Source organism: Eurosta solidaginis, chromosome 2, assembly GCF_040869045.1.
Source record: "Eurosta solidaginis isolate ZX-2024a chromosome 2, ASM4086904v1, whole genome shotgun sequence".
NCBI classification, from domain to species: domain Eukaryota; kingdom Metazoa; phylum Arthropoda; class Insecta; order Diptera; family Tephritidae; genus Eurosta; species Eurosta solidaginis.
In genome coordinates, this window is record NC_090320.1 from 79158582 (window position 1) to 79171676 (window position 13095).

Below are 13095 nucleotides of genomic sequence, written 5' to 3' on the forward strand. Positions count from 1 at the left end.
AAGCACGTGTGTTCAAAGTCATATGTAGACGCAACGCAAGCGCCAAAACGGCGCAAGTCACCTTAAGTGTATTTGCTTTAGGTGTTATTTATCAATATTAATTAAAAATGTTAGATCTCCTAAAAAGTTGAACTTAGGCAAGATACACAAGAGGCTGTTATGGATTCGCATTTTCGGTGGAAGCAGTAAGGAAGGCGGGTCGGCATGATGTGGTGGTGCACAGTGGCTAGTCATTGTCGGCTGGGGTGGGTCCTTGCCAACCTTACTGTTCCTGCGCCATAATCAGAAAAAAATGGTCATATCATGCCTATCAAAACTAAAATCTGTCAAATTCAAAAAAAAAAAACCGACAGAAGCGCAGAGACCGACTCAAAACGCTTATCAATACAAATTAAAACGACATCCGGTCGAACCGGATGCCACGCACAGACCGTTAACATTCAGAAATTTAAAAATTAAAAAAAAAAACTGACGCAAAAAAAATACCGAACCGGACATGACCGGTTACTACTCTGAAATCAAAATAAAAAAAAAAAAACCGCTGAAAATTTAAAAGAAAACAAACGAAAGAGAAATGGGCCGAATATATATAGCGGGTGTTGTTGCGACGCCCGGTGCTTGTCCCACCCTCAAATCCATGGCCACCAACGCACCTAATTTTCGGTGGCCCCTTACCTGCTTTACCCTATGCCTTCTAAATAAATATGGAAGTCAGCATTCCCATTTATAGTACAATTTATTCAAGATACATTAAGAAAAAAAAATGGTTACAAAATTCATTTAAATTTTTCATCTATTCTACTAGCGAAACAGAGAATAATTCTTATTGTACGTTTTAGCTGTAGATTTTAGTTGTAAGCTTATGGGTAAGTACAGTTATTAATAATTAATAAAGGGGGCGGAAGAGTATAAAACAAAAAAAAATTTTGTATTTTAGTTTATTTTATATTATTTTTGTTTATTTTATTTTAGTTTATCTCATTTTATTTTATTGTAGTTTATGCTTTCTCTTGAAGAATTAGTTTAATTTTACTAAGTCTTCTTTTCTTTTATTTTTATTATTATTATTTCTAAACCTTATTATCTTATCAAAGTTTATTTCAAGTTTTTTCTTTTGTATATTTAGCTTAATTTTATTGAACTGTGTTTTAATTTTATTCTATCCGCAAAAAAAATGTGTCTGAACATATACAACTAATTATTTAGATTGTAATATTTATTTGTATCGGTGTGTGACCGTTTCAGAAAATGTCTTTAAATTGCCTACTTTTACTATTATTTATAATAAGATTTGCGTGTCTATGAACATATGCACTTTTATGTATGTAATTTCATGTATGTATGCATATCCGTATATATGCGAACAACGCCAGTGCTATAGATTTTAAGCTTATTTACGCTTCTTATGCTTCTCAAAAACATTTAAGTACTCTTTTTATTCCTAATCTACGTTTAAAGTTCGTATGTATTTACGCACTAATAGGCTTATCATGCTTCAGCCGCTGACATTAATTCTTTATTTATTTTTTTTTTTTAATTCAAATTGGGTATGCCGTAGTTATTTACGATTTTATAATGACCCTACTTCCCGCCTTTAGCTTTTATGCATGAAAAATCTTAAATGGAGTTCATACCCACCCAGCATCTGGATGACGAATTTACTTCCGTATCAATACGCCTTGATCATTCCTTGCAGTTAAATATCGATTTAGTTAAACAATTGGAACCAACTATTCATTGAAAATCCGATTGCCTTCTTATGCTCACGCTTCTCAATACATGAATTAAAAAAAATAACTATGGCTATACAAAAATATGTTTAGACCTAAAGGAATGTGGATGCTGTTCCTAGACTACGATGTCCGATAGCATTTATGCCGACACGTCTTCAAAAAAAGAAAGGAAAAAAAAGGTTACAGTCTATGAAACCGTGGTACGGAAGCTCCGAGGTGGTTGAACCGCTGGTAATTTAAGCTCAATATGCTCCAGCTTCAACATCCCACATGGGCTATGCTTTTTAAAACATCACACTACCATTATTTAAGAGGGTCACCATAGACAATGTTGGATGTTGTAGTCGTGGGGGAACCTCGTTCAAGTTAACTATCGGCAATTACCTGAGGTTTTAATTAGCTCACCTTCGAGCTTCCGGATACTTTCATCCGCTGAGGAAATACGTTTATAATATAATATTGGATTACGCACTAAATATGATGGAAAAATGAATCGTAAGCACATTCCCAAATGATTCCAAAACACATTTCATAAGATTGATAATTGTGGTTAAATACGAAGAAAAATATTGTGAAAGCTAATGGAATGTCATAGCAAATATGATGATAAAACGAATAAAGGGGAAAAGAAAATGTGGCTTGCAAATGGTCATTCAGGAATATTCCCAACCAGGGTACACCATTCTCCCGACGGTACATTGATTTTCGAATACAAGGAACACTTTACATCTGAGCGTTTTTAATCAACTTCCTGATACACTTCCAAAATGCTGACTAGGTATAACTGGCAAGTATTCCCCCCTTTACAGCCCATGTACATACATAATTTTAAGTATATCTTAAATAGTATTACCTACTCAATCTATCATAAGTAATTAAATTTAAAGGTAGGGAAAAAAATTGGTTTTCCGTAGCCGGAACGAACTCACCGCTTTCGTGCTGGTCTTGGTGTCACGGCTGGGTCTGCTGGTTGTTGTTGTGGTATGTGCTGTTGCAGGAGGCCTATATTCGGCGGCCCTGCTGTTGTTGTTGTTAACGCTGGTGTTGTTGCAGCAGGCCTATGTTTAGCGGCCCTTATGTTGTTGTTGTTGGCGTTGCATCTGCGTATGGAGTTTGTGGTGTTTTTGGTGTACCTGGTGTTTGGGGTGTAGCTGGTCGACTGCTTAAAGTGTTATTATTAATATTATTGCTGCTATTATTACTACCACAACCACCAACTATTGTAGGCAATATAGCATTATCAGTAACAAAATGTGTTACATGCGCTGTTAGAAAAAAAATTCAAGCGTACGTACAGGTTCCTCAATACGTTTAGTTTTAATTACTTTGGCGCGTCGTTGTGTGGGAAATGATTTTGTGCCGCTGTGATTGCCACCCACGGCTACTGCTGTTGTTTCGGTTGGTTCAACAGGTGCTGCGGCTGCTATTGGTTTTGTAATGGTGGTTGCATTTGTCGACGATCGTCTTGCTTTTTGTTGCAGTTGTTGCTGCTGCTGACGTTGTATTTCACGTCTTCGTGTTTGTTGTTGACTGCTGCAGATTAACTTTCATGGATTCCTTAAGTCGCTCCCCAGATATGTTTCAATAGCTGCGGCAGCAATAAAAATCTCGGTTACCCTCCGCTATGCATAAAACGTCTTCACTTTCGGTATGTTGTACCCCTTCAAGCCTACGTACGTATATATATTTTTGCACATAAATTTACTAGCAAAGAGCCGATGATTTTAACACTTTTCCATCAGGCTTCTGAAGCGGCCATTACATGTATGTATGACGGTAGCGCCGGCGACGTTCGCCAACTCGCGTTTATATAAAATTGAACAGCAAACCAACATGAAAACCACAAACCCCACCAGCCGAGTCCTAGCGACTTCCCGTTGTTAGACGTTCTTTTATGGTTTTACAGCAGTCCTTTTTTTCTATTAAAACTTTAGCCACGTTTCGTTCGACACCTCGCTTTTATCTTTTCACGTGTCCAGCCCAATCGAAAAAGAAAAAAATCCGAAGAAGAGCCCACCGCCGCTTCCGTATCGGTTTCCGCTATCTGCATCTCACCGATCAATCGGTACTTCGATGTTTTATCGGTTCGTTCAACACACAAGTTGGCTCATGTCCCGGTCACGCCTACCACCCTACAAGACGGAGGTAACCAGTTCACCCACACATTCAAAGCTTTTTTCGCTCTCCACTAACACATCGACGTTTCATGCTGTCATCGAAATGACAGTTCATTAATTATTCCGGAAAACATTGAAACGCAAAAAAAATATAAATTGTTTACAACGAAAAATATCTTTTGCTTTTAGTTGTGACATGTGACGGAAATTAAAAATTTTGTTGCAGAGAACACCTTCTTGCGTTGGCGACCTTCGCCCAAAATAACATTAAGTTAATTTGAGTTGTGACATGTGACGGAAATTAAGAATATTGCTGCAGAGACCATCTTTTTGCGTTGGCGGCCTTCGCCCAAAATAATATTAAGGGTAAAGTTTTACAAGACGGTACACCACCTAATTTAAAAATATCAAATAATAATAAAAACGGAGCTCGAGGCGCTCCTTTTGATTCCACGTTTGATAATTTTTGATAAAAATTGGGTGGTGCACCGTCTTTTAAATCGTTACCATATTAAGTTGTATAGAATCGGCGGGATGGCCTACAAAGTTTTATGTCTACTAAATCGCTCCCGATATGGTCGGGCTACTACCTTAATGGTTCCCGGAACGTACCCGATCTGCATCCGGCAAAGGACCACCAAAGTCGATAACGGGGAGTGTCCTTATCGCTACAACAACAACAACATTATTTACTTTCTGATTTTCATTCATACGTATGTGCATTTTTAAATAATAAAAAAAATGTTATATTATTCTAATAGATAGCATCTCCGCCGGGTTGCGGTTCGGCTCAGAATATGCCAAAATCAAAGGAAATCTACAAAAACAAGGTACTTTACAAGCAACATGCTTTGGAATACGGTACCAAACTGGTTGGATGTATTTCCCTAAAAAAGGGTGGAACTACGCATCTTGGTTTGCCAGTATTTGCTTCGGTAATTTATATTGATTTGTAGTGATTAAAAATTGCAATAGTAGATAATGTAATGTGAATTAAAATTGAATAGGTAGCCGGAGCAAAAAAGGCAACTGATCGGCATGCAACTGTTATTTATGTGGTGCCACCGGGAGCTGCTGCTGCTATCCTAGAAGCATTAGAAGCAGAAATGTCTTTGATATTTTGCATCACCAAAGTTGTGCCAAAACATGATAGGGTTCGCGTTAAGCACGCTCTCTTAAGGCAAAAAAAATCGCGTCTAGTCAGGCCCGACTGTTCAGGAATCATCGCACCAGAAAGGGTAAGTAAATTGGCTACCATATTAAATATATAAGCAACATGTATGATTTTTTTAGTGATAATTTGTCATGCTTTTGTTGATAATCATCTGAAGAATGCAAATACGACAGAGTTCGAAGTTCATGTGAAAACCAATTAATTTTTTTAATTAGCATTTGGAGAGAAAAATACATATGTATGTATGCATAGAACTGCATAGAAGGGGAGGAAAAATTAATTATTATCAGTAGATTTGCATGATTTTTGTCATTTTCCCTGCATCGCAGTTGTCATTACATTGCGTTAAGAGAGGACATCAACACTTTACTACCCACAGCCAGTTAAAATTATTGTAAATTTTGCTCTTTTCATCACTGTTTCAAAACGTGGAAAGTTATATATCGAGCATTCCATGGAGAATGGTGCATTTTAGCAGACTTTCTCATTGCCGGCATTATTAATATTCAATCCCTAGAAGGTTTAATGTAGTCATATCAATAGTTCCCGAGATGGAGGGGCTAGTACCACAATGGTGCTTGTTACCGGAACGTAGATAGATAGATCATTTATTGAGGATTGCACAGTGACTTGCACATCTCCTTCACAGCACCTCATCCTAGCCGACTTCCTTGATGAACCCCAGCAGTGTTCTTTGCTTGAGGGATTAAATGTGGGAATGCTCTGGCCATGGTGAGCCCATAAACTTAGCCCTACGTCTTGAAATTGCGCCGCAATCTAGAAGGATATGGTCCACCGTCTGCTGATCCATCACAAAATCGGTATTTGTTGTTCGATACTATACCCAGTTTTTGCATGTGACTGTTCAGTCTACAGTGTCTTGTAAGAATAGCCGTTGGGGTTTTTAGGTTATCTTTTTGAGAGGCCTATTAATGCCCTATATCGAGTTGTGCTGTAACCCCCTAACAGTAACTTAGATTGACTCAGGCCTGGCATATTGCGCCAGTGTTCTCTCTTTTCCCTCCCTTCTGCAAATAAATGCCCCTGTGGGCCAACTGGCAGGAACAGCTCGGGATCGATGGGTCATGCAGTTGCTGCCTCTCTTTCCGTGTTGTCCGCCTGCTGTTGTAGTAGCAGTGCTTCGCCCCATCCAATAGGTGCGACCGATCACAAATTGTCATCAATGTACTCTAACGGGAGTCCAAAGAAACTTTCTGTTTCAACAGGGGTGGGCCATAATGAGAGGAGTGTTAGAGGCGTTGGTTGCACAATACAGTTAAAGAGATGTTTGGTGACATGTGGGGACACATTACAAGCAGGACAATGTTTTGTATGTCGGGGTTGATTCTGGATAGGTAAGAGTTTAACCTGTTACGTTATCCAGCTCGAAGTTGAGCTAGAGTGACTACTCTCGTTTCCCTAGGGAGAGTGCGTTCCTCCTCTGCTAGTTTTGTTCTTTGAGTACAGGAATCACCGGCATAGAGGTCCGACGCCTGTTTGTGGAGTTCACTGTAGACATGCTTGTGATTTTTAGCTTCATACGGCTGTTTTCTCAGGTGCCGTATTTCCTCAATGTAATGAGGCCGTGAACAACAAGAGCCACAAAAGATTTATAAAAGTTACGAGGAATCTAGCCCAGAGCAACCTGTCCGATGCAACCATCCCTTGCACGTGAAACACTGACAAGAGTATTTTTTTAATTTAATTTATTTATTATTACGGCTGTTTAGGCCTAAAACTTAAACTACTAAGTGCAATTCATTGTTATAATCACTTATTACTATTGAATATGCTGTTGGAATGCCATGTGATTCCGATCAGCATATTTACTAGCGTGACAAAGGGACGAGTCTGGGAGCCAGTCATTTAAGGAAGGTCGGAAAGGACGCGTTTCCAATCCTCCAGTGCTCCCAGCTTAAGGCAACAAAATTTGGAACTTATATTTTTCAATTATATGTGTATTTTAAGCTTTCGGAATGTATTAGTCTCCGATCAATGCAGCTAAACATGTCTTTGGATGTTGGAAATTGAAAATAAGTGTATCCAATCACCCCTCAACTTTGTTTAGTAAAGACGCTGTCGGAATGCATGAAGATTCCGATTAGCACAGCTCAACATATAATGGGAGGTTTAAAAGGACGTGTTTCCAATCCCCCTTGCTCCAACTTTTATTTGGCCTTATTTTCGTTATTTTTGTTACACATTATATAATTTTATTGTTATATTTATGCTGTCGGAATGCGAATGATTCCGATCAGCAACAGTAAATACCAGCTGGAAATACCGAATTCCAGCGAAATTAGTTGTTGGAACTGTCTGGAGTTACAGGTAGCGTCCGATTTTCTTTTCCTTAGGGCCGGATGCATTGTATTTTGCTGCTACCATTATTACCATTCCCTTTTCGCGCTCCAGTATCGGTATATCATGTAAAAAAATAAAAGAAAAAAAACTATCTTATTGGAAGGTTTTTACAATGCTCCAATAAACTTTTTTTAAAAGTATTGAAGTTATTACTACTTTTTATGTGATTAGGAAGTTCATTGAAATATTTCAGGCCCTTATATATATGACCGTCCTAAAAAGATTCTTTTCCGGCAAACGCAGCAAACCCATTTCTCAGTACTGGGGTCAGGAGAAGGACCCGGATTGGGGTCGATACCTTCCCGGAAGAGGAGAGTATGGCGCAGACCCGCTGCAAGGATCTGCTGGGGGGTTGACAATTTGTGGGAGAGACGCAACAAATTAAACATGGAGTCCGCCTGCTCATTGCCCTCCACTCCCCTGTGGCCCAGGACCCAGGCCAACAGTACTACGTTGTGTGCTCCTAATTGATTCAGCTTTTCTACGCACTGAAGGACAAGTGCTGACTTTATTTCGAACGCCGCAAGTGCCTTTAGTGGAACCTGACTGCCTGACTGAGTATGGCAATTGTTTCTTTGGGGTATCAGCGCTGAAGGTTCAGCTTAGCGAACTAACTTATGGCGAATACTTCCGCTCGAAAATGCTCGGATGTGCTTTTAGAGTTACTGATATTTTGGTTCTGGGTCCGAAAACTCTGGCTCCAATCCCCTCTGACGTCTTCGAGCCATCTATGTACCTTCCGATCTTGAGCCTAGTAATACATTGCACCCGCCTATACCTATACAGCCGTACCAAGAGACGTAGCAGCCCATTACATATTGGCACAACCGGAGCACTGCTGGACATCCATCCTATATGAAAGCTATGCATTCAAAAGTGTTTGTACCAGTGGCTGGTGCACACCGAACTGGACCAATGTATGCTATATTGAGGCCTTCACAAATACCAAGCTATGTTTATGTAAATAATGTTACTGCTAATGTCAATTTGCACGGTTGAGCACATACAGTACCTACGTTTATACAAGGTGGAACACCACACTACCTACATGGCGATGTAGCCACCGATCAGGTTGTTGTAAGAGATTAATTAAAATATGTTATTCATAAACACTGATTCTTATATTTTTATTATCATTAAACTGTAGACTAGACTCATGACGGGTATTCTTACTGGATACTGCCTTCTGGCGTCACATGCCTTTAAATTAGTCTTGGTCAGTGATAGCAGATGTAGGAAGTGCGAGTTGGAGGAGGAAACGATCGATTTCATTCTGTGCTCGTGCCCTGCGCTTGCCGGGCTAAGACTCCAGCTGACAGATGTCAGATCTAGAAGCAGCAAGTGGCTTAAGTTCTAGGAAGCCGCTAACCCGCTGGAGCCATGAGAAGCGTGGGTGCACTTTGGGTGTACCAAGACAAGTTCCGTACCTGCTCCGAATAATTTGATAGATAGATAGATTAGATAGGGATCTGTTCTAGGTCCAACTCTTTGGAATGCGGTGTATGGCGGGGTGCTACAAAACCACCTTCCCGGAGGCACGGAAATTGTCGGCTATGCAGATGATATTGTCGTAGTAGCAGTGGCCAAGAAACTTGATCTGCTCCAAGCATTATGTAATGACGCCATGGGAAGAATAGAGGAATGGTTGACGAATACGGGGCTGGAGATGGCTAGCAATAAGACAGAAGTGGTTCTGATGAGCTCAAAGCGGACTGTGGATGAGTTGGTCCTAACCATAGGAGATTTTCAAATAAATTCAAAGCCCTCCTTGAAATATCTAGGAGTAATCATTGACTCAAAACTAACTTTTAGGGAGCACTTCAGGGCGGTGGGGGACAAAGTTTCTAGAGTTAGTGGAACCCTAACGCGAATAATGCCCAACATCGGCGGCCCAAGCGAAGCTACCCGTCAGCGATTATCCAACGTAACCAGCTCTATAATATTATATGCAGCACCAGTATGGCACAGATCTAAAATGGTCCACCAAAAAGATATACTAGCAGCCTACCGCATTACTGCTATACGAATAGCATGTGCTGTTCCGACGACGCGATCCATGTTTTATCCAGGAAAATCCCAGTACATCTACTCTCAGGTGAAATGGCCGATCTGTATGGCATTGGATTCAGCCGACCATCTGAAGATGCTAAGAAAACCGCAAGGTCACGAACAATAGTTAGGTGGCAAGAACGGCGGGAAGATTCGAGAAAAGAGCGCTGAACCTTCATGCTAGTCCGGAATATAGCGGAATGGTACGAGCGAAAACACGGCAAACTAAATTACCATCTCACACAGATATTGAGCGGGCACGGTGGCTTGAAGGAATATCTACATAAGCGTGGGATAGAGGAGGATCCTTTCTGTCCGAGCTGTCCGTCCGAATTGGAAGGCGCAGAACATGTAATATTTCACTGCCCTCGTTTTCACGGCGAAAGACTGTCTGTAAACAGAGTTTTTGGAGAGGAACCTTCCATTAGGAATTTAGTTCCACGAATTTGCGGACAAATAGATTGTTGGATTGCTGAGAGCAAGATGGCCTTTATAGTAATGACGAAATTGATGATGCATGCCGAAAGGGAGCGTAGTACGCATACGAAGTAGTGGCGACTAAATCGCCTTTGAAGTTACTTTACCAGGTCCTGATTCTAGTTATCTGAAATTTCTCTTGTGCCTTTGGAAAAGAGCTATGTGTGGAGCCCTATTTATGGAACACTTTTCGGCTTATATTAAAAACTTTTAATCTATTCTTACTGATATGAGTTTCTTTTTCATTCTAGGTAATTTGATTTTGACGATGTGAGGATAGAAATATCGCAAATATTCCAGCTGTGGCTGTAAGAACATACATTTGCTCAAATTAGAAGAAAACTGCACGGTTGAGCACATCCAGTATCTACGTTTATACAAGGAGGAACACCACACTACTTTCACGGGGATGTAGCCACCGATCACGTTGTTGTAAGAGCTTATTTTAAATATGTTATTCATAAACACTGATTCTAATATTTTGTTTTGGTTTTTACTTTAGAGTCAACCTGTTATATAAGCGATGTCAGCTATGCCTGTAACTTAAGCGCCTTCAGATGTAATAGTTACCGCGGACGCGGTCACAGGAGTAGTTCACTACGTGGGGATTACACTAATCAAGGACTTTCAATATCGGAAGGATTTCCAGCACTATAACACACCAACAATATGTGCAATCACCCGAATAAATTGTACAACAAACGTTAACACCACATCATCAGCCAGCAACAACAACAACAAACGCAACAAGTTGAAACTTCTAAACAATTAATGACTAGTGAACCACCAACATATCCGCAATATGCGCAAACATCAACACCAACATGTGTCGCCTACTTTGCAACACGGTGAAGATGGCCAAGGCCATTCTGATTCTAATACTGATAAAGGCGAACCATTGGCAAATTTAAAAACTCAAACAGACCACGAAAAATGTTGATGATGGTATTAATTCTAGTACGGATAGTAAAGAATTTAAACATAGGAAAAAAGCTAAACTTGATAAAAACTTAACCGAAGATGACAATGTTTCCAATTCTAATACTAAGGAAGATGAACCTTTGATAAATATGAAGCTTAAAACAGAGTTATCAAAAAATGACGATGATGATAATGATGTTGATGCAAAGTCCAATGTTGAAAATGATGAAAATTATGAAACAGAATCTGAAAATAGTATGAGTGTGGATTATAACCTGAAGCAAAACTGTCATATCCTGTACGGCCAGAATTAGATGTTAAGAAAAGAGCCTACATAAAGAGGCTCAGTATATTTATGGAAAATTTATCATGAGACAATGCCCAATGTATGTATTTCAATTAAATTCAGCACATTGTTGGAAAAAGCATCTAAACTTTATGCATCGTGTAGAGAAACCAGAACATTTACAATTAAAATATAACGAACGTGGTGCAAAATGTAAATTTTGTGTTATTCAAGCAGCTACACCAAGCTTCAACAAATTATTGTACCATGAGATTTCTCATATGCCTAATAGTCATTATTTAAAATGTAAATTATGCGATTGGAAGACGAAAATACATTCAAGTATGAATTTTTATTTACGTGTACAACACGCTGAAACAATTGATGTAACAACGAAAAGTTTAGAATTGAATGTTTGTCCATATTGTAATCACAATGGTATTTACGCAAACACTTAATACATCTTTTCTATGTTTAGAATGTGGTGAATAATTTAGAACAAATACAAGTTTACGTGTACACCACAAGATTTGAACGAAAATATCTTGAGGGTATGGTTACACCTATGTGGCATCTACAAGATATTTATAATTACTAGTATGGAATGAATCCGGATATGGAAGAAAACGGAGGTGACGAATCACCATGCTTCTTTGGATTCTGGTGATACTCCTGACATGCTTCCTAATTTCCCTACGTCTGATGTTACTATACCTACCAAACTAATATGACTGCAAACTGATGAGCAACACTACCAGCGCAGGAAAAATAAGAACTTCAAAACAAGGTTTCGGAAAGGGCACGACTATGAATAGACGTTAATGTATTTATATAGTTTATAAATATAAAAATTCACATATGTAAAGTTCGCTAGAGTAATAAGACAATAATTTAAATTCTAAAAAAACATTGTATATATGAATAATTTATAATTAAATATTATCTGAACATAAAGGACGCGTTTCATTCATAGAAAAAGCGATTTGACAGAAGGTAACCGATACGGGTAACCGATAGACCAGTTACCCGTATTGTTGTTGTTGCATATGTTTTGGTTAGCGATAACGAAAACATAACTGATGAAGTAACTTAAAAATGTAAATAACATCGAGCGAGAAGGAATGTCGAAAACACAATAGGTAAGAGCGAGAAAGAGAGTCACACGTACACTATTTTGAGAGAGCACATGCGTTACCTTTTTCACGACAGCAATGTTAAAGTCATTAAGACGATAATTGGTGAACAAGTTACTGATGACGATTAAGTAATCGATTAGGGAACGGGTACCTGTCTTGTAGGGCAGGTGCAGATTTCAAAGTCGCTGTGTTGATGATAGGCGTATGGGATTTAGAGGAGGCAACTTCTGTGTCGTGAGAGAATAGTAACTAACAAGGTATTGATTATGTTTTACTTTTGACATCTCTTGCGGCAATCTTTATATCGGTGAAATAAAAAAAACAAAATCAGCTGATAAGATGAATTAACCAGAAAAGTGTTTAACCATCCAGGCAACCATGAGTGGGGGTGAATCCTAACCTTTTCCCCATCACTAGCCACTTGGTGCGTCCCAAAGGTGACAATCCCAAGTGGACCACAACAAGGCGTAGCTTCGTAGACGCCTGCAAAATATGGCATGCAGCTAAGATCTCTCTACACCTCGAGATTGCTTATGCTGTGCCTAATACGCGTCTATGAAGCTACGCCTCGTGTCCATCTTCTCTTAGATTATATTTCAAAGACTTTGTTCATAATATTCATGTACATGTCTACTACTATGGCAGTCGCTTGCATACTTCTATTTCATTATTTAAAAAAAAATTAAGTTCGGAAAAATACCTTATCACGTGCATTCTCAAACATGGTTGCCACACCACGTTGTCATTTGGGACCAAAATTTATCGAAAAAAGGACCAGACCTCAAAAAAAGGACCAAATTTTAGTTTTATTTTATTGGTATACAAACAATTCGGCAAGTTA

At 39.1% G+C, this 13095-nt stretch overlaps 1 protein-coding gene and 1 pseudogene across 1 annotated transcript; one reads left to right on the plus strand and one right to left on the minus strand.

Annotated features, from left to right (window-relative positions):
* The window catches only part of LOC137241540 (T-complex protein 1 subunit eta-like), a 166032-nt pseudogene that overhangs the window by 86525 nt on the left and 66412 nt on the right, over positions 1 to 13095 (minus strand).
* LOC137240008 (succinate--CoA ligase [ADP/GDP-forming] subunit alpha, mitochondrial-like) lies at positions 3960 to 11225 on the plus strand. The gene is made up of 5 exons (XM_067765876.1): positions 3960 to 4216; positions 4612 to 4785; positions 4858 to 5088; positions 10163 to 10343; positions 10414 to 11225. The coding sequence occupies exons 2-4, from the start codon at positions 4648 to 4650 to the stop codon at positions 10169 to 10171; spliced, it is 378 nt and encodes a 125-aa protein (XP_067621977.1). The 5' UTR covers positions 3960 to 4216; positions 4612 to 4647; the 3' UTR covers positions 10172 to 10343; positions 10414 to 11225.

What these genes read in the sequence shown, in the direction of transcription:
- LOC137240008 (XM_067765876.1), top strand. Translation starts at nt 4,648, where the DNA reads ATGCCAAAATCAAAGGAAATCTACAAAAACAAGGTACTTTACAAGCAA. An exon ending in GTTTGCCAGTATTTGCTTCG is followed by an intron (nt 4,786 to 4,857) that starts GTAATTTATATT and finishes AAAATTGAATAG; the next exon opens with GTAGCCGGAGCAAAAAAGGC.